Source organism: Nylanderia fulva, unplaced genomic scaffold (assembly GCF_048542155.1).
Source record: "Nylanderia fulva isolate GAGA-0341 unplaced genomic scaffold, ASM4854215v1 Scaffold1, whole genome shotgun sequence".
NCBI lineage: Eukaryota > Metazoa > Arthropoda > Insecta > Hymenoptera > Formicidae > Nylanderia > Nylanderia fulva.
This window is the reverse complement of record NW_028189192.1, coordinates 4,953,403-4,978,702: the sequence shown is the minus strand read 5'-3', so window position 1 is coordinate 4,978,702 and position 25,300 is coordinate 4,953,403. Positions and strand designations below refer to the sequence as shown.

At 34.5% G+C, this 25,300-nt stretch overlaps 2 protein-coding genes across 2 annotated transcripts in view; one reads left to right on the top strand and one right to left on the bottom strand.

The window, feature by feature from the left end:
• Positions 1–211: 211 nt before the first annotated feature.
• Positions 212–25,300, top strand: part of LOC114931097 (uncharacterized) — a 133,703-nt gene continuing 108,614 nt past the window's right edge. Inside the window, exons 1-2 of the mRNA XM_085480454.1 lie at positions 212–1,035; positions 1,717–1,746. Coding sequence (XP_085336580.1) covers positions 970–1,035; positions 1,717–1,746 — 96 coding nt within the window. The 5' untranslated portion in view covers positions 212–969. The remainder of the gene's footprint in view (positions 1,036–1,716; positions 1,747–25,300) is intronic.
• On the bottom strand, positions 16,963–24,695 carry LOC114931090 (uncharacterized). Its single transcript, XM_029303032.1, has 4 exons — positions 24,564–24,695; positions 23,206–23,549; positions 18,571–18,681; positions 16,963–17,206 (listed from the first exon to the last, which is right to left on the bottom strand). Exons 1-4 carry the CDS (start codon positions 24,693–24,695, stop codon positions 16,963–16,965), a joined length of 831 nt encoding a protein of 276 aa, XP_029158865.1.

Here is a 25,300-nt window from a genome sequence, read left to right as displayed (position 1 = left end):
ATAATATACATATACAAATAACTATAATATATAATTAATTAATATAACATATAATTAATTAATTTAAAGCTCAAAAAATATTCGTGGAAATAGACATATTTTGTATTGCGTTGAAATATTTCGTGTAGATGCAAATTAAATGTGTTATGTGTTATACTAAGCCCAACCTTCACCGCGTAAACAACCTTCCCCACGTGAATGACAACAAATCCAGCGCACTATCGTTTATACTCTCTAGCTTTGTTGTCATTCAGCTACGAGACTCGAGTGAGAAGGTAGGATGCGTGAATCGCTCCGTGTGTTGTATTTTATTTTTGATTCCACGATTATTACTGTGTTATTTTTGCAATTACCTAGTGGTCATCAACTCGCTCAATGAATAATTTCTATTATAAACGAACGTGACGATGGTTATTTATCGAATCATATACTATCTCTCAACAATATATTTGTATCAAATAGAAGTAAATATTCTCTCTTTTTCTCGATATAGAAATTTTATCGATCATTTTTTTGAACCCATATATATATTTTAAATGTATTTTGAGACGTAGAAATTGAATCTGCGCCCGAAAAAATTGTCTCATTTTTGTTTCGTATTTTTTTTGTATAAATATATATTTGAATACAACAGATACATATATCACATTCAAATATATTTATATAAAAATATGCTGTCAATGTAATGTCGGTGCGATGTGAGTGTGGTGCTGTGTCAGTGCGTCAGTACCAGATGTAGCATCCTCGCGGCAAGTGACGCATAAAGTTGCGTGATTTTCGAGCCATGAACAGATCGTTTGTTTTGCGAGATCGTAGTTTCCGCGTCGTTTTCCAATTGTAATAATAAAGTATTGAAAGCCAATCAATGTCGGGAATACAAAGTGTCGCCACTGTATTTTGCTGATTATAGTACACGAATGATCGTAATTAATCGTGTTCCTTCGTGTTTGAAAATCATGAATCAGCAAAATGAGAATCAGCAAAAGAGGAAGAGACGGTTCAACGATGGCATATCGAACGATTTTAATACATAAGGTAAGCGATTTATAATGTATTTAATTTATTATTTTTTATGTAAATTGTAAAATGATTGCTCGTATCTCTGATAACGATCTACTTTATATTATTATACGACTTAAATTTTGTATAAAAATGTATACAAGACTTTTTATTTTAAAATATCTACATTAATTTTAAATATTAAAAATAAATATGTGTACGGTGTATATATGTATATACACACACATAATATATGTTCCATAAATTTATTTTAAATTAAATACTTAAATTTATTTTTTTATACTTAGATTATGTCAAACTACAGTTGAGATTTTAAGAATTCACAATTATTACTGTCTTATTATTGACCCTTTTTTAATTACACAGTTATCTTTTTTAGTTATCTTTTAGCAAAATGTAAGTAAAAATTAATGAGACTTACCAGTACGATGCACAGCAGCGGAGTTGTAAACTGTAAAATATAAATATATAAAAATTATATAATAAGAGATTAAATTAATTAATTATTTAAAATAATTAATATTTCGAAAAATAATTTTATTTATTTATTTTAAGTTTTTTATTTAATTTATTAAATAGATAATTAAAAGTATTACATAACTTTTATCAAAATTTTTTTAGATATAAACTTCATAATATTTTTAATTATTTTCAAAATATTAATTATTTTAATTTATTATTATTTATATTTTACAGTTTACAACTCCGCTGCTATGCATCGTATCGGTGAGTCTTATGAATTTTTACTTAAATTTTTGATAATATTTCGTAAAAATCCTCTGATTTTGCCGAAATTTTATAATGTATATTTTTGTGCATGAAAGACGAATATATAAATTAAAATTGTCGTTCTTAAGTAGAAAAAAGTTATAGTGAATCCCGTTTTCGCCAGTTTACAGAGAAGCGGACTTTTGTCTCTTTTATCGCCGAGATTTTCTAATATGCTTCATAATATATTTTATAATAAAATTGTTTACAATAAAATTACTCTCTCACGTACATACATATACACACATAAAAATGAGGATTTGCTAAATAATAAAGCTTCAAAAAGATTTACCGTCCGCTTATGGACATTCGGCTGAAATTTCGTCATGTAGACATTAATATCCTCTTTCGTGCCCGTGACGCGCAGAAAAATTTGTCAGTCGCAAAAATATATATATAGATATATTTTTTCGGGTATATATTTTGTATGCATATATATATATATATACGGTAGCGTACGAATTTCGTACTACGAAAGTGAACACACAACTACAAATGTCACGGAAAAATTCTGTTGCGGTAAGTAGTGACATTCCCCAAGATTTATTCTATCTTGTATTATGCTCTAATATACAGGTCAATTTTGTTGAACTCAAACGTATTATGTTCTATCGAGAATTCTTACATCTTGAATATTATCAAGATTAAACTACGCAGTATAAGTTCTCGTACAATTTCGGACGAACGAAAAAATACATATGTATGTGCATTTTCTTCCGCGTTCATTTATCATAACTTGACGGAGACTTACGGCTTATTTAATCAGTTTTTGGAACGTTTCTGAAAGAAAAAGATACTTGTAAATTTTATTTCTGATAGAACTCATATACGTTTGATTAATATTCTGTCGATATATGATTGCAACTCTTGTCTACATTTTTATCCGATTTTTATTACGATAGTCACTCTCATTCGAATCGTGTTTTCACGAAATCAATGGCGAGTTTGAAGGATTCAGCATTGGTAAAAATCGGAAAAACGACACGAATTTATTTCGAGGAAATTGCCTGTTGTCGATAGAAACGTGTTCAAAGTAAAAAGACGGTATATTTGTCTGCTCGTCCAGCTTGCTTGTAATTGGTTTTGAATTCGCAAAATAGATTTGTCAAACACGATTAAGATTTTTGATATTTTTCGCTGGATAGTTTTATATTTTTGCTTCAACACATTTATACTCATACGTATTTCGCGATGCATCCGTTTCGGTTGAAAGTTACAAGCAAAGTATTTTCTTTTCATTTCAATCATACGCATCAATATGCATAGCCGATGCAGTTGTTGTATCTAAACGATCAGCAAGAAATTTCTATAACGGATAAAGTTACCGCTGAGTTTTAATGGGTTTGTGAAAGCGATTAGCTGCAAGAGTTACTTTAATAGCGCTTAACTTTCTTCTGAAAACGATAAAAATTGCATCAGTGCTTGATGGTCTCGCATTGACTTAAATATTTTTACTTAAATTATTCTGAGCTAACGAGAAAAGTTAATCTTCGCTTGGTTTATCTTATTTATGAAAAGCACAATTTATTATATATATTTTTTATTATATATATTTACCTATTATATATATTTTTTGAGGTACGCGGGTACCGTCAGAAATCATACACACACGTTTTGCCTCAATCGCGATGGAGGGCACTCAAAAGTCGAGGTAACGTAAAAACGTTTCGACGAACGGTTCTCCCTTTTTCTCCTTTTCGAGTACCATCCTAACATATCTCCGCTCGAGGACCTTTGTCGTGTATCTCAAGGACCCCGGCTATCCGCTGCATTGTGTCGCGGATTTTCCACCCCTTCCCCTTCCCCCATCTTGAAAGATATCTCGCGCGATTTACGACTGTCGAAGCTCGTGTCTCTGCCAGGATCATCCCTCGCTTAACAAGTCTATTCAATAATTCAACATTCTCCTAACAAATGGTAATAAGTCATTATATCAAAAATAATATAAAATCTAATTAAGTTTGATATCTTTTTATATATTATACCTTTGTATATATTATATTTTATTTATTTTACATATATTTTATTCTATATATTTTTACATATATTTTATTAATATAATATATATTTTATATATTTTATATATTTTATATATTTTATATATATTTTATATATTTTATATATATTTATATATACATTTATATATACATTTATATATATATATATATATATATATATATATTTATATATTTTTTATATATTTTATATATTAATAACATGTTTAATTAAAAATATAATAAAAGACGTAAAATAGAATAGTATTTTTTTCTGGATACCATTAGTAGCTTAACAAAAGATAAGAATCTAACAGGCACATATTTCCCTCTCGTTTTGCTATCCCTTATATACATCGACATTTTTATTGCTTCGCGTTAGGGACGATTCCAGTCAGCGCGTGGGACAAAAAGAGAACTGGAGTCGTCGCTTTCTTTCCTCCGTTGTCGGTCTCTCTCTCTCTCTCTCTCTCTCGCGAGACTCGACGACGACGCAATATCCTTCCCGCGTGGCATTCCTGTCGGGCTTCTTTCTTCCTCGTTTCGGATAGATTGGCTCCCGGCACGTATTCGAATTTTCCATGCCGAATCGCCCGAGACTTCTCTTACAGGAATTTCCAGCCCCTTCTCTTTCTCCTCTGTTCTTCCTCTTTCGCTGTAGATGGGGTGAGGTATGCAGGTCGGACCGTCGAGGGTAACTTCCGTTTCGAAAACTTCGCGTACACGTGATGTGCATGTTTGTTTGAGCATCAGAAGGATTAGATTATTAATATTAAATGCGAGACTCTTCATCCTTCCTAATGCCGCGATATTAATTCTTAATTGCATATTTTTCTCTTCTCCGAAATACACGAGGGAGAAGAGAAAGAGAAAGGGGAAAATATAATCTCTCTTTAATTATATGTGATGGTGTACGTTTTCATATCCCGAGGGCGAATTTTCGTAGAAAAAAGAGCTGCGTATATCCTCTGCGAAATGCGTTATCGACAGATTCTCGGAATAAAAACTCGTGCGTTCTCATTCTTGAGATGTACACGATGAGAGCAAAAAACATATCGAACTACGGGGAATGGGTAAACTTAGATAGAGAGAAGTTTAACGTTTCTCTCGTTGCGGCACCGATGTTATTTCTGAAATTTTCTCTCGTGCGTTATATGCGGTAGAGTATTGAACGTTCTGAGTAAATAAATGGAAAGAATGTATGTAATTCTCGTAGCTGTGTTCCCGATATTACGCGAAGCGGAATTGTGTTCGCGAATATTGTATCGCAATTTTCCGCCATCGTGTGTCGAACAACAAAAGTTCGATATTTGTAGATGCATTTTTAGATTTTCTTGAATAATACGTTTCTTTCGCTGAAATCAAGTTGTTTGATGAAAGAGGCCAATACCCATACAGCACACAAGTTTGCAGCAATATTGCAGAAATATTATATAGACATGAATTTGCAATATAGTTTAAACAACGTTGCAGCAACATTTGAGAAATATTATGAAAATTAAATTCACGCAAAAAATATTAGGTACAGACCGATCATGTATTTGGCACATTTCCAATAATCCAATAGTAATATTATATATATATTTTCTTGCATTATTGCTGCAATGTTATAGAACGATGTTTCTGAAAGCGAACATTTTACCATTGCTGCAACCTTGCAGCAAGATTGCTGCAACATTTCACAATGTTTATGCAATGTTGTAATATTGCAATGAAATGTTGTGCCACAATGCTGCTGCAATCTTGTTGTACTGTATGGGTAGAAAACTGTACATACACGTGAAACTGACGTGAGAAAAATCATCGCTTTCTTCTTTAAGCTGAAATAATCCTTTAACAGATTCTCTAAGACAGGTCTTTCAGCACACAGGCCACGTTGCTATAACTTTTTAAGTTCTTCAATTAAAGATCTCTCGCTAAAGATAGAGCGTTAAAGTTCTCCATGTCTCGTATTACCAGCGCGAGCGTTAAGTTAAGAGCGAGAGATGAGTCTCGTTTATACCGTAAAATAATTTTATCTGTTCCAAAAGTTGACAAAAGAAGAGCGATCATAAAACTTTGTCCATCTACGAGGAAAATGAGTTTTCTATAGGATTCCGGGTTAACAAAGGGAGTCGCATGCAACGTATCCGTCGTAAATTTGCAAAGTGGAAAATCAAAGATATAAGTGTTCTCTTTCCTCTCTGTCTCCAGTCTCTTATTCTCTCCGGTTTTTCCTCAAGTTTATTAAAAAATGACCTGGACACTCGCGCGCGTGTCCTTCCATGTCAGCTCTTTTCTGTGTGTTCATTCTTTATACAAAAGACAAATCTTCAAAGCCTTTTCTCAAGTCTTTTCTTTTCAACGGATGATTATTTTGCCGGCATCGCAGATGCTCAAGCATTAAGATTTTCTGAAAAAATTAGCTCTTAAATTAGCTCTTGATTTTTTCATATTTCGCTCTAACGAAACAAATATTCTGATTTAAATCTCGAATAATTAGTAATATTATGATGGAAATATAAAAACGTATAATGTAAAGAGAAAAAATAAATAAGATGAACAAATTTGAAATAAAAAGGGCGAAATGATAGATAAAGGGAGTTTAATATCGATATCTAAAAATCAGATAAATTTCAGGACTTTGATATGTTTCTAGCTTCTTTCTCTCAAATTTACCGTCGAACACAATAAGCGAGACTGATAAATATCTTCATTCCCATTTTTTTATCACGCATAATGCATACATAATCCTCCGTAAAGCGGAGCTATTTCGCAATAAGAGGGAGATCTTTCGAAAGTCGCAGATAGCCGCTGGAAGCTCCATTATTGTTATCTGCGAAAGCAAAGGGGAGAGTCGTTCGTCTTGCACAGGAGAGTTCGCGATATTCATCTGCAATCCTCCTCTCCCGGTGGTACCTACCGGCGCTGAAAAGAAATTAATCTCTGCCTTTCGTCGGCGCGCGCGATCGCGGTTTTATTACGGAGAACGTGGATTCCTTCGTAAGCGACGTAATTATAGCGAAAATACAGCGACCGGGGGACGTCTTCCTTCTCTCTCACAGAAAAAAAGGAATCCTTGATTCAAGTATATTTTTACAATTAATTGTTGATCGCCAGATATAAATTTTTCACAAATAATAAGATGCAATTTAATTCGACCAAAAACTGGCTATTCATTTATTGAAAATAAGTACACACTATACGTTTCGACTCACATTGTGGTCCTTTTCAAGTGTGTTGTTCTTATTCGGCAATTACATTAATTAAAAATAGAAACACAAAAGTTGTCCTGTCATATCGACAATCTGTTAACTACTGGACTATTTTTAATTAATGTAATCGCTGAATAAGAACAACACTTGAAAAGGATCACAATGTGGGTCGAAACGTAGTGTGTACTTATTTTCAATAAATGAATAGCCAGTTTTTGGTCGAATTAAATTGCATCTTATTATTTGTGAAGTATATTTTTATTCTTGAACGCTATTTGATTGATTTAAGCATAGAATGCTCTTTGTAATCACAAATTTTTATTTGCCTTAATAATAAATAAGTTTGTGCAAAGTATATTTTATCCTTAAGATATATTCTTGTTTGAAAAATCGCGTATGGTAAAAACAAACTTAGTCACATTTGAACTAAGAATTATTATATATACTTGAAAGTACCGCTTATATCCGATACTCACTTGTCACTTGTCCTTGCAATATTTATAAGTAAATTTCAGCTTCAACCAATAATATTTTGCATTTGTTTTAAGGATAAATTATCCTTTATCCAAAATTATTTATATTTGGCGCTATTATAAGAATAAAATATAATTGAATCAAGGCATATTTGCATTCTTTCAAGAATACTGTTTTTTCTGTGCTGCCTTTCTCCTCTTTGTTATATCTCTCTTTGATCTTTCCGCCGGATGCGTTTCCGGTTGAGGACCGACCCGCAGATACGCTCTGCAGGAGTTTGTCTCCTCCTCGCGCTCTTGTCCGATATATCGCGGCGAACCGAACAGGAATTCCGAATGCGTGCGGTATTCCTGTGTGTGAAGCTTAGATAGAGCTGAGGGCTTAACGTGCTAGCGAAACGTCATTGTTAATGGATCGAGCTCGCGTTTTGCCCGGGAAAGTGGAAACCGACGCGACACGGTAGACGAGATGTTATTTCATTATTAATCTCGTTGGTTACTAGGGGGTGTATAGGGATGAGAAAGGAGGGAGGAATCACGACATACGACGATGTATTCCGAAGCTTCCTCAGCGACTTGGATCACGCTTTAATCTTCATTCGGGTTCCTCCCCTGGCTTCTAACTCTCACTCAAATTATAATTAGAGACTGAACTATTCTTCCCTCAAAACGTTAATGATGTTAGACCGCCAATTAACAATATGGATAATTGACATCGCGCTCGAATTTGCGTGCAACGTTAAGTGCAACTTGTTCTTAATGTCTTCTCTTAAGTGTAAAAGCACTATATTATCAAAAAATCTTCACAATTAATTGTTGATCGCCAGTGATAAAATTTTCAAAACTGGCTATTCATTTATTGAAAATAAGTACACACTTATTGTGTATTTATTTTCAATAAATGAATAGCCAGTTTTTGGTCGAATTAAATTGCATCTTACTATATTATCAAGTTTTTAAACTCTAATCTCGAAAATATACATATGTGTCGTTCGAAGAATTCGTCGTTTGAAATGAGTTTAATCGTCTGAAAAATGTCGCGAGATAGATAACATTTTCTCGCGTTACAATAACGCGCGTGTTCACAATTCCGCGACGAAATGAATCAATGTTACACCCGATCCGTCTATGTAGGCCGATCGACGCGAGAAGAAATTCGATAACGTCGTTCGCGAAACGGCCCGTACGAAACGATAGCGTATCGAGAAAACGAGGAAGAAGAAGGTAACGCTGGTAAGGGAAGAGGAAGTTTTCGCCGCGTTTCGGGACAGGGTATCACTTACGGGAGCCAAAACTATCGTCGAAGGCAATCGAGGACGCCCTGGGAGGCAATACGGAGGCGCGTCTCTCTCTCTCTCGCGCGCGCGCGACAAATTAAGTTAATCGGAAGGAACCAATTTTTCTTGGGGAAGTACTGCGGCAGTACTTGCGGACGACGCGATGCCTTCCTGAATCAATACTTCACTCGTCGCGAGAGCAGCTCCTCTCCTTCTCCGGAGCTGCAACGCCGCAAAGCGGCTTAGCGTCACTTCGGCGTCACTTCATATTTATGATGTTTAAGAGCACGTTCCTTCTCTCGTATACTTTCCCGAGAAGCGGTCTTAACGGGAGTCACTATCTTCTTAAACTTCATTAAACTCATTTGTAATACTGCCCAAGTTGTAATTAACAGCGTATATAAGCCGGAGGTGTATATTAACATATTTCGCCATATGAGGCAACTTGGTGACACACCTCGACCTGCTAAAGTCGAAATAATCATTCTGGGATTAATCGGTTTAATGTGTTTAAACAATTTTTCGCAAAATTGAAAGATATATATATGCAGATCCTCGTTACGATATTTTAAGGCTTTTACGATAATCTGACGAATTGCAGTAATAAAAATTGATCGAACACTTTTGGTTTGATAAAAAAAGTGAGTTTACTTTCATTTTTTTTAATGGATCTTTCACTATCGTGTTTTTTTTAATAGTAATTTAGAGGGTAGCAAAACAAATTCATAATGATCAATATAATCAAAATAATAAAAATAATGTATATATGATTGAAATGTTTAAATAATAATTATATATTAATTTTTATTTCGATTAAAAACTGATAAACTCCTAATTTATCCTTTATATACTTTATATACCCCTTTATATATTTTGTATACTTTAATTTTTATCGGTATAGATAAAAAATGAAAAATAGAAAAAATAAATACTATCAAATGAAGTCATTCTTGAGATAAATATGATAAAATATGTCATTAAAATTTTTAAATGTAATTCCGTTTTAAGGATATACGACTCGAAAATTGGCACGACTTACTTTCGCATTCGCGTTTACCACCATTTCGCGTGAATGGGGTGACATATTTTGCGCGCATCGATGGCGAAACTTTTCGTGGGATTTCCATCGAAATTGTTGCTGTGGACGCTTAAAAAGGTTCCGGCCATAATTAACCCTTTTAACGGAAAAACTCGGGTTGGAAAGTTCGACCGACGTAAAAGTCCGCTGCATCGAGTTAAGTCACGCGATAAATAGCAAACACTATCAGGATTCTTCATTTAAACCGCGATTTATATCGTTGTGCTTTACGATCTTGGTCGATAATAAACCGTCTTTAGAAAATAAAAACAAATTATTGCGTCACTATTAAATATTGCTGATCGTATCGTTAAACAGTTGTAACTTTCAGGATCAACTTTTCAGTATCGAGTAGATTTTAATTTTAACCATCGCTTTGTGAATTTCCAGTCGAAAAAGACTATACAGTCTGTTTTTTTTTAATATTCCGTACAAAAAATGTTAACGGTGAGATGCTCGTTTTCGACATCAGCGAATTCAAATGAGTTACATGAGTTACTTATTTAACAAGCAACTTAAATGCATCGTCATCTGGTACGTTTTTGAATATTTATCTCACTTTCATTTACAAATATCGAAAAAAAATCCGATGAAAAATACCGCACATGACAGAATGCATTAAAAACAATTTTCTACTAAAAAAGCACTTGTTTTATAATACTATATATACGATAATTTCAAGTATATCTATACATATGGAATGTCAAATAAATGCGTATTATAATAATATAACAAACGTCCCACATTACAAATTGTCTACAATAAAAAAAAGCTATAAATACATAATTATACATTTGTTAAATTACACAATTGTAAATTACACAGTTGTAATGAAAGATACAACTGCGTGTGTAAAGCATTTCAGATATCCGATAAAAAACAATTTTATCAGAAAGCGTTAAATGCGATTTTTCCGGAACAACAATGAGGGACTCGTGGAAACGTGTATTTATTTCCAGAGAGAACGCGATTCTCCCGCCATTCTCGCGTTATTTTTACAGCGAGGCGCACAGAAGGGTGGCGAAGGAGGGTGGAAAAGGGTCGTGTTTTTCTATTCGGCGAGACGTCACTCGCATAGAAAACGTCGCGTACGGCGCATCGCGAGTCCCAGGAGGCATGTCGTCGTCGTCGTCGTCGTCGTCGATGTGCAAATTCAACATCGACCGCGAAACTGGCGACTTTGGATGCCGCTAGTTGGTATTCGCGCGGCCGCGAAAACGCGTCTTGCGAAGAGAGATACGTCTTCCTTTACTACCCTCTTAGCACCTGCGGGAATTCGCGCGGCGGGAATCGCAGAATCGTAGAATCATACGGCGGCGTCGTAGTAAAACGGAGGGTTGTTATAAGCGGCCTACACATCACCACGCCCGGTTCTGGCCCGCGAACTAGGGCGGTGCCGCGTCGCGCGGAATCGATATCTGTTCTCTCTTACCGGATTTTATTCAATGGCAGAAAAAAGAAGGAAGAGAGGAAAGCGCGAAAGAGAGACGTCGGAATGAAAAATAAATTTGCGGGCAGGAAGTCGGAATTCGTTGTCGTCGGATAACGACGAATTGCTTGTAATTGATGTATCCCATTTCACGGCTGGTTAACGCGCGACGACTCCGATTACTAACTTAAATTCTAATTTGCGGCCTAAAGCGATATTTGCAGAAGATTCGAGGCAAAGCAACGGTTTTTCTCTCTCTTCTCGCGATTAAATCGATAGATATGTACTTGTACGCACGTGCGCGTACAAAGAAAGAAAATATAGACATGAAAGTGAATTTCGGTCGCTAATGCATCTTACGGACATCACCGCATCATTAATAATTTTAATAAGTTCGCTGTAAAAGATAGAGCACGGCCTATACCGAAAAATGTAAAAATTGAATTTTCCATTTTAATTGCCGTTTAAATGGCAACATTAATGCTACTCCGTCAGTGCAATTACGCCGACGCAATTTTCTTAAATCTAATTTTCGTTATCGCGCAGGTGTGAGAAATTAAAGCTTCTAAGGCTGCCGCTAAAGTTCAAAAATGCAACTTTTAAAATTACATCCCACTTTCTATCTGCACAAGAATTGCTTCATTAAATATATAGTATATATATATATATATATATATAAAAGTCACACACACGTACCCACATGCATACATATACTCTTGTCAATTTGTTTACAGTTGCAATTTGGTTGCGTTATAAAGTTTAATTCTTATCATCAATATATTATAAATGCGCGTTACAAATATGCGTAATTTGAATGGTGAAAGCAAGATGATGCAAAGCCGGGCTTTTGAGAATTTTTTCTCCTCGTTTCTTGATTTAATTCTCGATTTACACACGCGCGTTCTAAATTAACATTTAATTCTCGCGCTATAATTAATCACGACTTTGCAATCGCGTCGCTTTTGCAGGATGCGCATGGCTTTTATATTATGGATGCACGTCGAAGTTCCTTTATCCGCGTGCAACGCCTAGAAAAAGGTAGGGTTGCACGTGTGCGACGAGGCTACCAAGATAGGTGCATCGTACCCGCATCGTGTAATGATAAAAAGCCGCGCCTTGCGACGGGAGCAAAAAGGGCGTCCCTTACCCAGCAAAACAAACACGACGTATATACGGCAATAAAATGTAAAAGCAACCTTTGCGGCATAAATAGGGCGAAAGAGCATCTAACGGCTTCCTCGGTCGTTCAGCCGAGTGATAACCCTCGTAAATATCTAATAACTTTATTTGTGCATCTCTTATTCGTCTGGAATTACTTCTGGAAAATCGCTCTAGAATATAATAAAAGCTTCAAATATTTTATCCAGAAATTTTATCATCAAGTACATATAACACCCATAAACGCGTTGAATTATTGAGGCTATTAATGGCGTTAACATTATCAAGAAAGTGCTATTTTATAGATGCGTTGATGCAAAATGTATGAAAAATAGGAAAAAAGCTTCTCGTCGGCGAAAATTTCTTTTCTTTTTCGAGAGAATATTTGCGTATATTTATATCGCACTATAAAGAAGAAGGGAAATGCGTACACAATGTAACGGACATTACTTTCGAAATTACCGAGCCCTATCGCGTTATTAACGAGCCTTGCTTTTGCCTCGCCAATCAATATATCGGATTTCTTCGTCAGTAATATCAATATCATCGGCGCCACAAGAGTGTCATTATTCCCATGGAGACGCCCACCGGACATCCATGTCATCGAATATATACCCAGAATCAGTCAAAAGATACAATAGTGTTTCGCATCAACGCGTCTTTGCTTAATAGCTCTTTTTTCGACTTCGGAAGAGCTGTCAAAAGTATCGCGTTTTATTAGTTAGCTTTATTAGTTAGATTTTGACAACTTTGACAACTTGGTATCGAATACCGGCGGAATAAGTATACTTAACATTATTCGACAATCTTTTTTAATATCCATAAGTTTATCGAATTGATAAAAACAAGAAATATAAATAAATAAATTGTACAGCTATGTTTCTCTCCGACGAGCTTATCGTACTGATGTCTGTTTAGCGAATTGAATAGGACAAAATAGTTACGTCAATTTTATATCGTTATCGGTGTAGCCCGAGGATTCTTATTCTCAATGAGTGAAATGTAATTTTTTATTCTGTATATTCTGTTGAGGAATATTATGATGTCAGACAAGAACGACAGGCGAATAACAGAGAGTGGAAAAAATCAATCAGCGAAAATACGGAAAATTGAAGAAATCGGATTAGCTGAAAAAGAAATTTTAAAAAATAATAAAACGTAAAAAAAAAATAAAAGCATTTAACATTCATTTCTCCGGGTTAATCGACTAAATATGCGTGACAAATCAAGGTATAAAATCTAATTGTTATAGTTAATGATGGCTGATTTAATTAAAAAGCTCATGTGCGAAAATAGTTATAAATTTTGATTTTTAATTAAAAGTCAATACTTCGATGACATGTGACGCGAATAAAGTATATATAAGAGAGATAGAAAGAAGAGAGAGAGAGAGGATATACACGGTTTTTCTAAACAAAATTATTTTCCATAGATCTTGCATGAAATTTTGAATTGTACCACTTGAAATAATTTCTTGCTCGGCTATGCGTGCAAAGAAAGTAGGCTTCAGTAAAATTATCATCTCTTCCGCGGAGATATAAAGTATTTATGACACGTAGCAAATACAACATAAGTGCTATCTCGAGGGTACTCTCCTCTTCTCCTCCTCCCCCTTCTTCCAGTTTCCATCACTCACCCTCTCTGCTACTTCTACCGGTTCTTGATGCAACGTCCCATTTCGTGTCGTATCTCACCCGATCCACGTCGGCCGTGCACGATTAACCCCTTATCATATCTCCTTGTATACTTTGTAGCAACATGTTGAAAAATGGTGTCCTCCAAATGGAAGTTATGAATAAAACAAACAGATAAAAAGAGAGTAAACAACAATAATAGCTTTTTAAATACTTTATTTGTTATTTATTTAATTAAATTATTGTTTTAATATTGTATTTTTTTTCTATAATTTTTTTCTTGTATAATTTTTCTTATTCTCGATCAATTTCTTAAAGTCTCTAATGTTCGATAAAATTGTAGTTATTATTACAGTTGTCCCTGTGTTTGGTGCCAAAAATTATGAGTATGGTTACTTACTTTTAGATTATTTACGATAGAAAAAAATTTATTTGTTAATAAACGAGGCCTGGAAGAGTTCCGTTTAACAATATATTTATATATATGCGCACAAAATTCTGCGTAAACGCCTAAATACTCGTTTAACAATTTCTCTGCATGCAAAAAATGCAGGCAAAGGAAAGGATCCAAAAAACAAGAGATATATGTATGACAAAAGATATACATTAAATGTGAAAATCAATAAAAATCTCGATAGCATTTGACGTGGCGCAAATATGGGCCGCATTAGAAGTCTGGTCAAATCCAGACTTGCGCCCGTTTTACTTTATAATAAATGCCACGCCATTTATATATCAGGCGCAAGGATGGCCCTGATATGTATCTTTCCAATTCTTTTAGATAAGGCTGTAGTGTGGCAAATTTGCATGGTGCTAGCAAGTGTCGTGGCACCGGCAAGGCCATTTCTACCAGGGGTGCTTTATTTGCATGATTTTTGATCTGAGCCCAGTGAGCGGATCACAATCTATTACACAACTCTGAGCATTGTAATTAAATTTTAACAATACCGTTAAAAAGTAATTTATATTGTATATACATTTGCATTACATATTTTTTTAGTTATACTTATTATATTTTCAAACTCTTGACATTTTTGTCATTCTATATATATGATTATAAATTATTAGGGACACGCGGGATAAATACATTTTATATTAAAAATCCGGTTAGGTTTTAAACGCAGTTTTATCAATGTGAAATTCACGAATTTTATTTACATCCGCATTGTTTCTGCGCGTATTTGAAATTTTATGATTTACGAGTTACTCACAATTTGAGCCCCGCATTCTGCGATACTAGCACTCGTAATACCTATAATTTACGAACACTTGCATTAAAAGAGTCAACTAATTAAAAAGTTAATAAATATTGCAATCATAATTATTGTTTCACGTAAACATTAAAATCAAAATTAATTCTGCGTTAATTAAAATAAATTTAATCATTTCATTTAGTTAATATTATTAGTTGTTTTGTGTATGCTTTGTGTACTTACAAAATATTTTTTATAAAGATCTTCATAGAGACTTTCAACTACCTAACATAAGTTTTTACTCAATCTCTTTTTTAACCGTATCACAGTTTACTGATCAGTTTTCAATGTTTTTTAGTGTAAATATAAGAAAATTATGAATAATCAACAAAAAAGTGCTATTGTCAAATATAAATATGATAATAGATATTATACAATTAAGATAATGCGCATTTATCTCATATAACTCGAATTCATTTATGATTAATTAAAATTTAGTAGGTAAAAACATTTAATTAGAGATTAATTTTATGCCAATAATTAAAGCTCTCTTTTCTATAATAAATATGTAAATAACATACATATTTTAAATCATAGAATTACTGGTTATTTTCTCCGATAATGATATCGCTCTATATCTCGACCACGCTGTTATTTTTTCCACGCAATTCTATTTTTATTAATATATTTTGACTCGATCAACCCATTTCAATATCCGCGAATTTATTATTTGGTACAAATTTGCGCGAGAATAAAATTTTTTTGCTTTATTGAAATTTTTAAAATTGTTCTTATTTGCTTTTATATCGCGCTTCTGTGTAAACTCTTATTTTCCGTCATACTTTGTGCGCCAATTATCATCTTTTACAAAAATTGTTATTCTTTGAGCTTATACCTTTAAAGTTAGTAGTTTACAAAAAAGAATATACATTTTGCTTTCTGATTTGCAATGCATGAGGATTAAATTTTAAACTAGCATTGTAATATCGCGTAACGTATAAAGAGGTATAAAAGTATCGCGTAATAATATCGACGATGAATTCACAAGAATGAAACATAATACATCCCTTCAAATTCCGATGATCCTTAAGTTCACGTTTTCTCCTTCGGATATTTCTTTTGTCGGTACTCGATATATCTATTCATTGCATTCATGTTTCATGTGCTGTTCAACACAATCCTGTCCAATTAGTTAAATCGTACTACCATGCTACGATAACGATGTAACATGAGAAATTGTTACAGCTTGTTATGGAAAATATAACCGTATCCATCTTGCTAACGTCACATAGTGCTTTTCTGGCTTTCACGTGTACAGTAACGCTTTAGTTTCCACTCTCAACTCTGTTATTCGCGAATCACGCGTTACTTTGTTTAATGACATATCCGTGTAAAACACACAATATTAGTTGTTTAACTTGATACACGTTCCTTTATAATATAATATTCAAAATTCATTAAATAATATTAAGAAATGCATTTGCGTGCGTGTACAAAAGTTACATATTATTTAACTACAAAAAATGTTTATATAATATTCGGCGGTATAACACGATACGTCTCTCGACAACAAATTGTCATTGCCTACGTTCGAGTTAGAATTCATTTTCAAAAATCTATATCTATCAGATATCCCCGTATCGCTCTCTCGCAGCGATCGTTTACCTTTACTCGAACAGGATCATCGGCATAATGCTGCACGTACGCCGGAATCAGGTTACCGTGCATCTCTGCATGCATCGCGTTACTTCATGCTGTATCTGGACCAATCCGCGACAGACTCGTCCTCCGTGCCGAAAGTTCCGGCTGCGGGACTCGGGTCGGACGAGAAGGCCGCGTTATATTTCCCGAGGGCCAAGTCGATGAGGGAGAAACTGCATCCAGGAAACATGGCGGCGCAGTCCTTGCCCTCGTGGCCGGCTTTATGTGCCCGAGTGTACGTGCGATGCTCGTCGGGTTCGAAGGAGAACACCCTCTTTAAGGGTAGCCTGTAACGTAAAGGATTATTTTTAGATCGACATAGAAACGTACGTTGCATTACTAACGATGATTGAATCGAAGAGTCGTGGAAAATTGGCGAGATGGGAGAGACTCGATTCTCATCTTCATCTGTATCGTTCGCCGAGAAAGATCAATTACGGCTGAAATATTATATATCTCTCCCTCAGAAAGAGTAGAGCAACACTCTCACTCTTTCTCTCCCTCTCTATTTTGTTTCTTTCTCTCTTTCTCTCTCAGGAGTCAACCCTCTCTCAACAGAACCCTCCACAAGAAAATCCCTAACGTTTTGCGAATTGCGCATTCTTGGCCGAGATGATGAGTAGGTTGCTCCTAATGGTCGGTTACGGGATAATCGAGGAGGCACTCTCCCGAGATATCATTGGATAGAAAGAGCTATTTTAAACCGCACGCGAGTCGAGTCACGTTTTTAATCCGTCGTCATTTTTGCGTTGCGAGAAAGAGAGAGTTGTAATAGCATCTTCTGTATTGTCCTTTGTACCTTCATTTAGAAAGAATGAAAGAGTAAATTGGCATGTAAAAAATTTCTAAGAAAACTTTTTCCGTCTCTTTGTATTAAACAAAATCAAATAGAAAATGAGGAATTTTTAATTAGAAAATTTCTCAGATATATGAATTCATTCAAGTTGTGTCATTCAATTTTATAAATTGCAATATCTATAGAAGCTGTTTTTCTGGTTTTTTATATAAAATATATATATATATATTTTTTTTTTATAAAAACTCGTTTTACTTACCGTATCGGTATCAAGACTACTCGAAGTGTTTCAAGATAAGTGGGTCAAGTAGTAGTAACGAATTACAATCAAAACAAATTGTTCAGGCACCAACAGCTTTCGTAAATCGATTTGGAGAGGGTTTTTTTCAACGAGGGAACAAAAAACAAAAATACACAAAACTTTAAAATTGTATTGGTTAGAGCCATATCAAGTGAAAAATAACGCGATTTTTATTTTTAAACTAATAACGATAACATGTAGATTGAAACATGAAAGATTTCTGCGACAAATGGCGATTTTCATTTTGTTTTCACTAAAAAAAGAATCCCATCCGCTAAATAAAAAATTTGTTGTCACAAAGCATAAGAGTTGGATCCACTTTTTATAAAAATTATAAATTCTCGAAGAAAGCTATTAGATAAGTAGTTTATCTGGCATTATTGTTTATTTTGCACTTTCTTAATTTCCACATCTTTTATCGCATTTGTTCTTTTCTCCCTACTTTTCCTCTCTTCGCATTATTTTGAAATCTCGCGGCGCTTAATATTCATGAATTCGTAAATTAAAGTAAACGTAGGAGAAAGATAGAAAGAAGCATCGAAAGAGAATCTTACGAGAATGATATTCGCATCATTTCTTCTATCAAGGTGTTCCCTTTTGGCATTAATCGCTGAGATGCTTCGCAAAGTGCGCGTAGAATACATGACTTGCCATCAAAGCCCATCCTGAAAAATAAGAGAGGATGACATGTAAAATAATAAAAGATATAATTCGTTTAAAAAAAAATTTGCAAGCTGTGACTGTATTTTTTACAAAAAGCAAAAAAAATCGATATCTTTCATTGAATACGATTCTAATTTGTCGAAATACTCTTTTTGTTACTTTTACGAATTGCCATCATTATGTAACGAGATAATAATTTTTCTAACTTATTGTCACTTTGTGCCCAGAGAAATCTTAGGAGAAAATGCATTAAATGATAGCCGTTATCAAATTTCTTCGTTGACTACAAAGTCAGATAAGAAAGGATGATATTTTACAGGGTACATATTTCTTTAGATGATCGATAAACTCTGTTTTGATAGAAAGTCAAAAGATTTTACTAACACGAAAAATATCTACACATAGTTACATATATTTAGATGTTTAATGATATAATTAATTAATTTTCTATTCTACTTTTTTCAATAAATTTCTAGTTTTTTCTCTACGTAATATAATCAATTTATAATTATTTTTATAACTTTAATTAAGACACAATTCCTTATGTACAAATAATATAAATAACACTAAATAATATATATTTATTCTTGTAATTTAAAAATTATAGTATGCCTATAATTGTAGAATTTCAAAGATAAATTATAACAATTTAAAGTTCTCTCTCTTTCTCATCCTTTATATGTAAGAGAATGAAGAGATTAATTTTGAGCGAAAAAGTAAGACAAAACGAGGAGTCATTCATTTTACACGCAATTGACGAACCCAACCGCATCGGCAATTTGAATAAACGCCTATCATTTATTCGCGAGGGTAATTTTTACGAAGAGGGAACTTTAACAGAACGAACTTCGAAGAAATGAGATAGAATTAATCCTGCAGGCCTAATGTAGACACTACGAGATGTACCGCTTTATTCCGCTCATTCTTTTAAGTAAATGACGTCCGTTGACATATTTAGTCGCTTCTGTATTGCCAATTTACGGCTATTTCGAGCGTAATTTGTCTCGTCGCCGACAAGTCTAAACACGATTTATGTTACGTTTCTATTGTAACACAAATTCTATTAGTCTCCCAAAACTGCGGTCGGTTATAAAAAAAAATCATATCAATTTCGTAAAATTCGAATCATTTACTACGAACTTATTAATAACGCTTCTTTCCTCGCAATTAATCAAATCACTCTACTGTTTCGTAAAAGCTAAAACAAACGATCGGCATTAAATTCTGAGTGTCGTCACAGTCCGAAATGCTATAAAGATTTCTCAGTTAAGTATTCTCGCAACATCCTTGAAGTAAGAACGTCTTGCGGCTACAGAGCCGTGGCCTTATTTTGGCTCGAAGCGGAACGCTATCGACGAAAATAATCGGAGGCTCTCCGACTGCCGGAGGGTATAAATCTGGTTATGGCCCGGGCCGCGGAAGAGAGCGAGAGGGAGAAACTATTTTCCCATGGTCGTTGGCCCGAGAAACGGATAAATGGTCTGCTGGAGACTCGTTCAGAAACAACCCTCCCGCTATCGGACCGCGCGCGCTGTGGAAACGCCACCCTCATCTGATTCATGCCATCCTGAAGCCGCCGCCACCGTCGTCGACCGATCCTTTATAAACCAGCGGCGACGTGGTCTCCTCTACCTCGACCGCATACACATACAAATATATCCAGAATACACACGTACACATGCGCGCGTAGAAATGCGCGTCCTTGTTGTATAGCCTTCTATATAGCAATATATAGTTCTATAAGACGTCGGGTCTATATAAACCACCACTTTAGCATCTCCTCGGCGAAAGGGTGAATGATTTCATGCGGATATTAGTCGCAATACTCTAACGCTCGCCTCGTTATCCCGGCCGGGATAAAGTGGAGTAAACGACGCTGCTAAATGTCGTTCGATAAACGTCGTTAAAAGCATCGCGGGGGATGCAATAAACGTCTTCCCGACAATTATGCGAGGCACACATAAATGGCCTTCTTTGATCTTTGGTCGTAAAGTTGTTCGCTCCGCGAACGTTGTGAATAAAAAAAGTTTCCGCTTAATTAATACGCTCTCTTGAGAAGGATTATTTTTTACTAAAAAAAAATTGTAAAATTAATGTAAGAACAGGCCAACTCGAGAGCATAAATTATTGGGATGTTAGTGAATATTATAAATTTTTATTACTTTCCAATTATATACCATATTAAAACAATTAAAATATATTAATACAATTAAATCAAACGTTTCGACTGTACGCAGTCTTCATCAGTGGTGTCATATAGTATTAGTCAATTATAAAATTTTAAAAAACATTTCGACGATGCGAACAATTGCAATTCATACTATTAATTATAAACATTCATTGGAAATAATGTATAACAGCGTTATAATTTTTTATCAATTTATTATTTTATTTTTTATTATTTATTTGGAGAGAATCTCCAAAGAAATTATGATAAGAAGAGAAAGTCTCGAGTTGTATTTTCGCGAAAAGAAAATTAACTTGTAGGCAATATTTGTTTCATTATTGTACAACAAAAGCTTTGTGAAAGAGATAGTTGACGCTACAAGAGTTCTAATCAAATTACATTATAGAAACACCTATTTCAAATAAATATCATGAATAATTCGGTACAAGTATGAGTTGATATCATCTTTTCCTATAATGCGAGATGATGGCTAAAGGTTGATCCGGTTGTAAAAGATCCTTGGACATATCCACGGTCTCATCCGTAATACATATCTGTCACCCTGTTTCGTGTTATTCAAAGTCTTTCAGTGCCAATGTACCGTAATAAGTTCGAATAAAGATGCGTCAGCATGTTATATCTCCGTAAAATTATCGCGTTACGATACAGATAACAGCATCCATAAAATTATCATCGATTCTCTATAGATCTTCTTCGATTTGTTCTCATATGCTTTTGATTTTATTTCTACGAAATAAAATCGGTTTATGTATCTTTTTTTCCTCGATGGATGTTACAACTATTAATTTTATATTTTTTTACCCATATTACACTGTAAAAAATATGTAAAAATTACATAAATAGTAATTGTAAAATTGCACGCTAAATAATGAAAATGTATGTGTGTTTTCAAATATATACATTTTCATTACTTATTGCACTGAAAAAAATTTGGTTGTATTTCGACAAAACAGAATTTACTGGTTTAATCGACCAGAATTCCTTTTAGTGCAAACAACTGATTTGTTGTACAAACAAGATTCTTGTTGCATTGAAAGAAATTCTAGTCGATTAAACCAGTACATTCTGTTTCGTCGATTTTCGAACAGAATTTTTGTTAATATAACAATTTTTTTTTCCTGCAGTGCGTGTAATTTTACATTTTTTATGTAATATATTACATATGTTTTTCACAGTGTATGTCGCATTGACGCGGCATAGAATTATCGAGATATACACATATATCGGAAAAGAATTACCATTACAACATCATGATATCAAGACTTTTGATATCACGTCACGCATATCACATATTGCGGTGACTGGGATTAGCAGACTCGGCATGAAATGTAATTTAAATTCCCGGTCGAATGATGAAAATGAATTGGCTAAATCTCGTATATAATAGCCGTGTCATCGGTCTATTTTACAATATGATGCGGCTTGACAAATTATAAGTCCCCTGCGTGACGTGACAATAAGCACGTGTCTCCAGCTTCGACCGATGTGCGGTCTCGCCGTCATTATTGCGATATATATATATATTATATCGATTTTTTCGGTTAATGTGTGGTCGATACGTCGCGACAGATGACACGGAAGAAACTGTAATACTTGGACGGGTCTCCGCCATAAAGAGACAAGACGGCCGTTCGATCGTGCCGCAGAGCCACTAAAGCCGCCGTCCTATTTTATTATCGAGCGTGTCTCTCGTCTCGTGAAAATTCGTCGCTCTCGCCTCCTCCTCCTCTCTTTCCCTAAAGATGCTCTGAAATCCAGGTTAATATATTCGCTCAATTTGAATGGACGGCGAGAACAGAGAGAGAGAGAGAGAAGTAGGAGAGGCGACGACGTTGATCCAGGAAAATTGTCATCTTAACCGCTCGCGAACGGATATTATTAATTGCTATCAGAAGTGGCAATAATTAGATTGTTATTCAAATCAACAAGGATTCATCTTTCAATTTTATCGAGTACAATTTCGATGGATTTGCTTAATCGTTGATACATGAAATCCCTTATTCGAGAAATACGAGCGTTGCAATTTTTATACGAAATTTGTAAATTAAAAATATTTGTCTAAGATAAAAAATCTTTAATTGTCATAAAGTTTGATATATTATCTTTTTTATTTTGAGTGTTCAAGAAGAAATATATTTTCATATATTTTAATAAGTTTTATTGATATTTTTCTCAACGCAAATATAATAGTCTTGTTTAAATTTGAAAAACAAATCTCTCGAATAAGGTCGACGCTTTTAACCGCATTTCATCAAATTGCAATCGATTGGATTTTGTTTCGAATAATACGTTAATGAAGCTCTCTCTTGGATTTTCATCCCGATAATCGTGCACTTACGCATTCATGATGACCTCCAATTTGTTGTAAAGGTCCCGTCGATGCCTCCTCTGCAAGTAATAATACTCCGACTTGCGGTACTTCTTTCCGCCGGGCGCAAAGTGAGTCCTGACATCGTTATTCCATCCTGAATATTTCAGAGGGCCGTTCTTATTAGCGACTGCAGTCGAGCTGTAACGGTCGTGTTTGTTGCCGGATTTAAGTTTATCGTTCCTCAGCTCTAAGAACGGCTCCAGGGCGGGTTTACTCTCGTTAGGCAGGTCATAGGAGATACCCCAGTTTAGACCCTCCGTGAAAATGTTGTCGTCCGGGGTCAGGGTATGCACCGTCAAGCAGAGAGCGATCTGTAGTAGAGAGTGCCATGCTATATTTATTTCTTTTCGTTTTTGTTATCTTTAACTTTGGCATGATTGTTATCATTATTAACACGAAATTTTTCTGCTTCTCGTAAGTTGAATAAATTATGATATAACAATATTTTATTATATAATATTATCTAATATTAAGATGCAATTTAATTCGACGAAAAACTGGCTATTCATTTATTGAAAATAAGTACACACTACGTTTCGACCCACATTGTGGTCATTTTCAAGTGTTGTTCTTATTCAGCAATTACATTAATCAAAGATAGAAACATGAAAGTTGTCCTGTCATATCGATAATCTGTTAGCTACTGTCACAGTACGTATTTTCAATAAATGAATAGCCAGTTTTTGGTCGAATTAAATTGCATCTTATTATTTGTGAAAATTTTATCACTGGCGATCGACAATTAATTGTAAAGATTATCTAATATCATATAATAAACTTTTTAAAGCAGTATCATATGCAAATTATTATTAGGATCGCATCTGCAATTAGAAATCTTATCAGACAAAAGATAAGTGAAAACAAGTAATGAGAGAAAAATGAGTGTCTTAAATTTCTTGAAGTTTTACAAGTTTTCTCGACAATTATTGCTTATTAAGTCCTTCCCGCTGAAAATAGTGTGTTCCGTACAGCTCGTGATAAATGATATTAAAGTATATGTATGTATAACAATTTCGCCGCGTAACTCCATCTATTATAATAAGTAAGTCCATTTTATCAGTAAATAATTAATGATCAAGTTAATTAACTTGCGAGCAGTGCCTCTTATAATCAGATGTTAAATTACTTTACGTAGCCATTGAATTTACATTTAAATTAACATTGTACTATAAAAATCTATTGTTGAAGTCAATAGAGGAATATATAATGACTTGTGTTGTTATGAATAATAACACTCTGTTCGGAATTGAAAGGAAATTACGAAAATTGTTTACATAAAATATTGTATATTACATAATATTATACGATTAATTTATTGTGCTTACGGAAAATGTAGAACCTTCGGGAAAAACGATGTAACGTCGTTTCCTCGAGAGAATCGACTTATCGTTAGCTTCGTACTCCGACAATATCACGCAGATTATTAAGAACATCAAATACTTGGCATTGCAATTCATTGTATTAGCCTGTAAAAAATATATATTGCGTTGTTGATTCAACTAACGAAAGAGATGACGTATTTTTAGAAAAAAAAGGTGACATTTTAACATCGTCGGAAAAAACGAAAAGCGTGACATAGTATGTTTTACGTAACGAAATTTATTTAATGAACAATCCTCAATTTTACACAAGTCGACATTTGACATATTGTGCACACATGGAGCGAGCAAACAATCGTAATAATTCCCTATTTCCAGGGTTAAGCGTGGGAGTCGGGATTAAAAGCGGACGTGTAGGTTTAACATTGACACAATCGACGTTGCTTTAAACGTCCAAAGATGATATCCCGGAAAAACTGGACCGCTAATTTCGTTCTACAAAGAGCGCTCACAAAGCGCTCTTTGAAGCGAAAGGAAATTATTTCATTGTCATCGCGGAGCGTAACATGGAAAAGGACAGAGAGAGAGAGAGAGACAGAGAGGGTGCAAAATCGAAGGGTTGTGAAGAGGAAAAAGGGGTGAGGAAAAGGGGGATCGTGGCTGGCGAAAACTTTCTTCCAGCGCGAACTTGTAAAGGAATTACCCAACTTTCCGGAGAGCAAATCTCGGTATAATCCGTTGAG

Bases quoted from the DNA above. Each gene is read 5' to 3' on its own strand.
- LOC114931090 (XM_029303032.1), bottom strand. From the start codon at position 24,695: ATGAATTGCAATGCCAAGTATTTGATGTTCTTAATAATCTGCGTGATA. The intron at 18,682-23,205 runs GTAAGTGCACGA...CTTATTTTTCAG, and splicing joins TTGGAGGTCATCATGAATGC to GATGGGCTTTGATGGCAAGT. The intron at 17,207-18,570 runs GTAAGATTCTCT...TTTACGTTACAG, and splicing joins ATGATGCGAATATCATTCTC to GCTACCCTTAAAGAGGGTGT.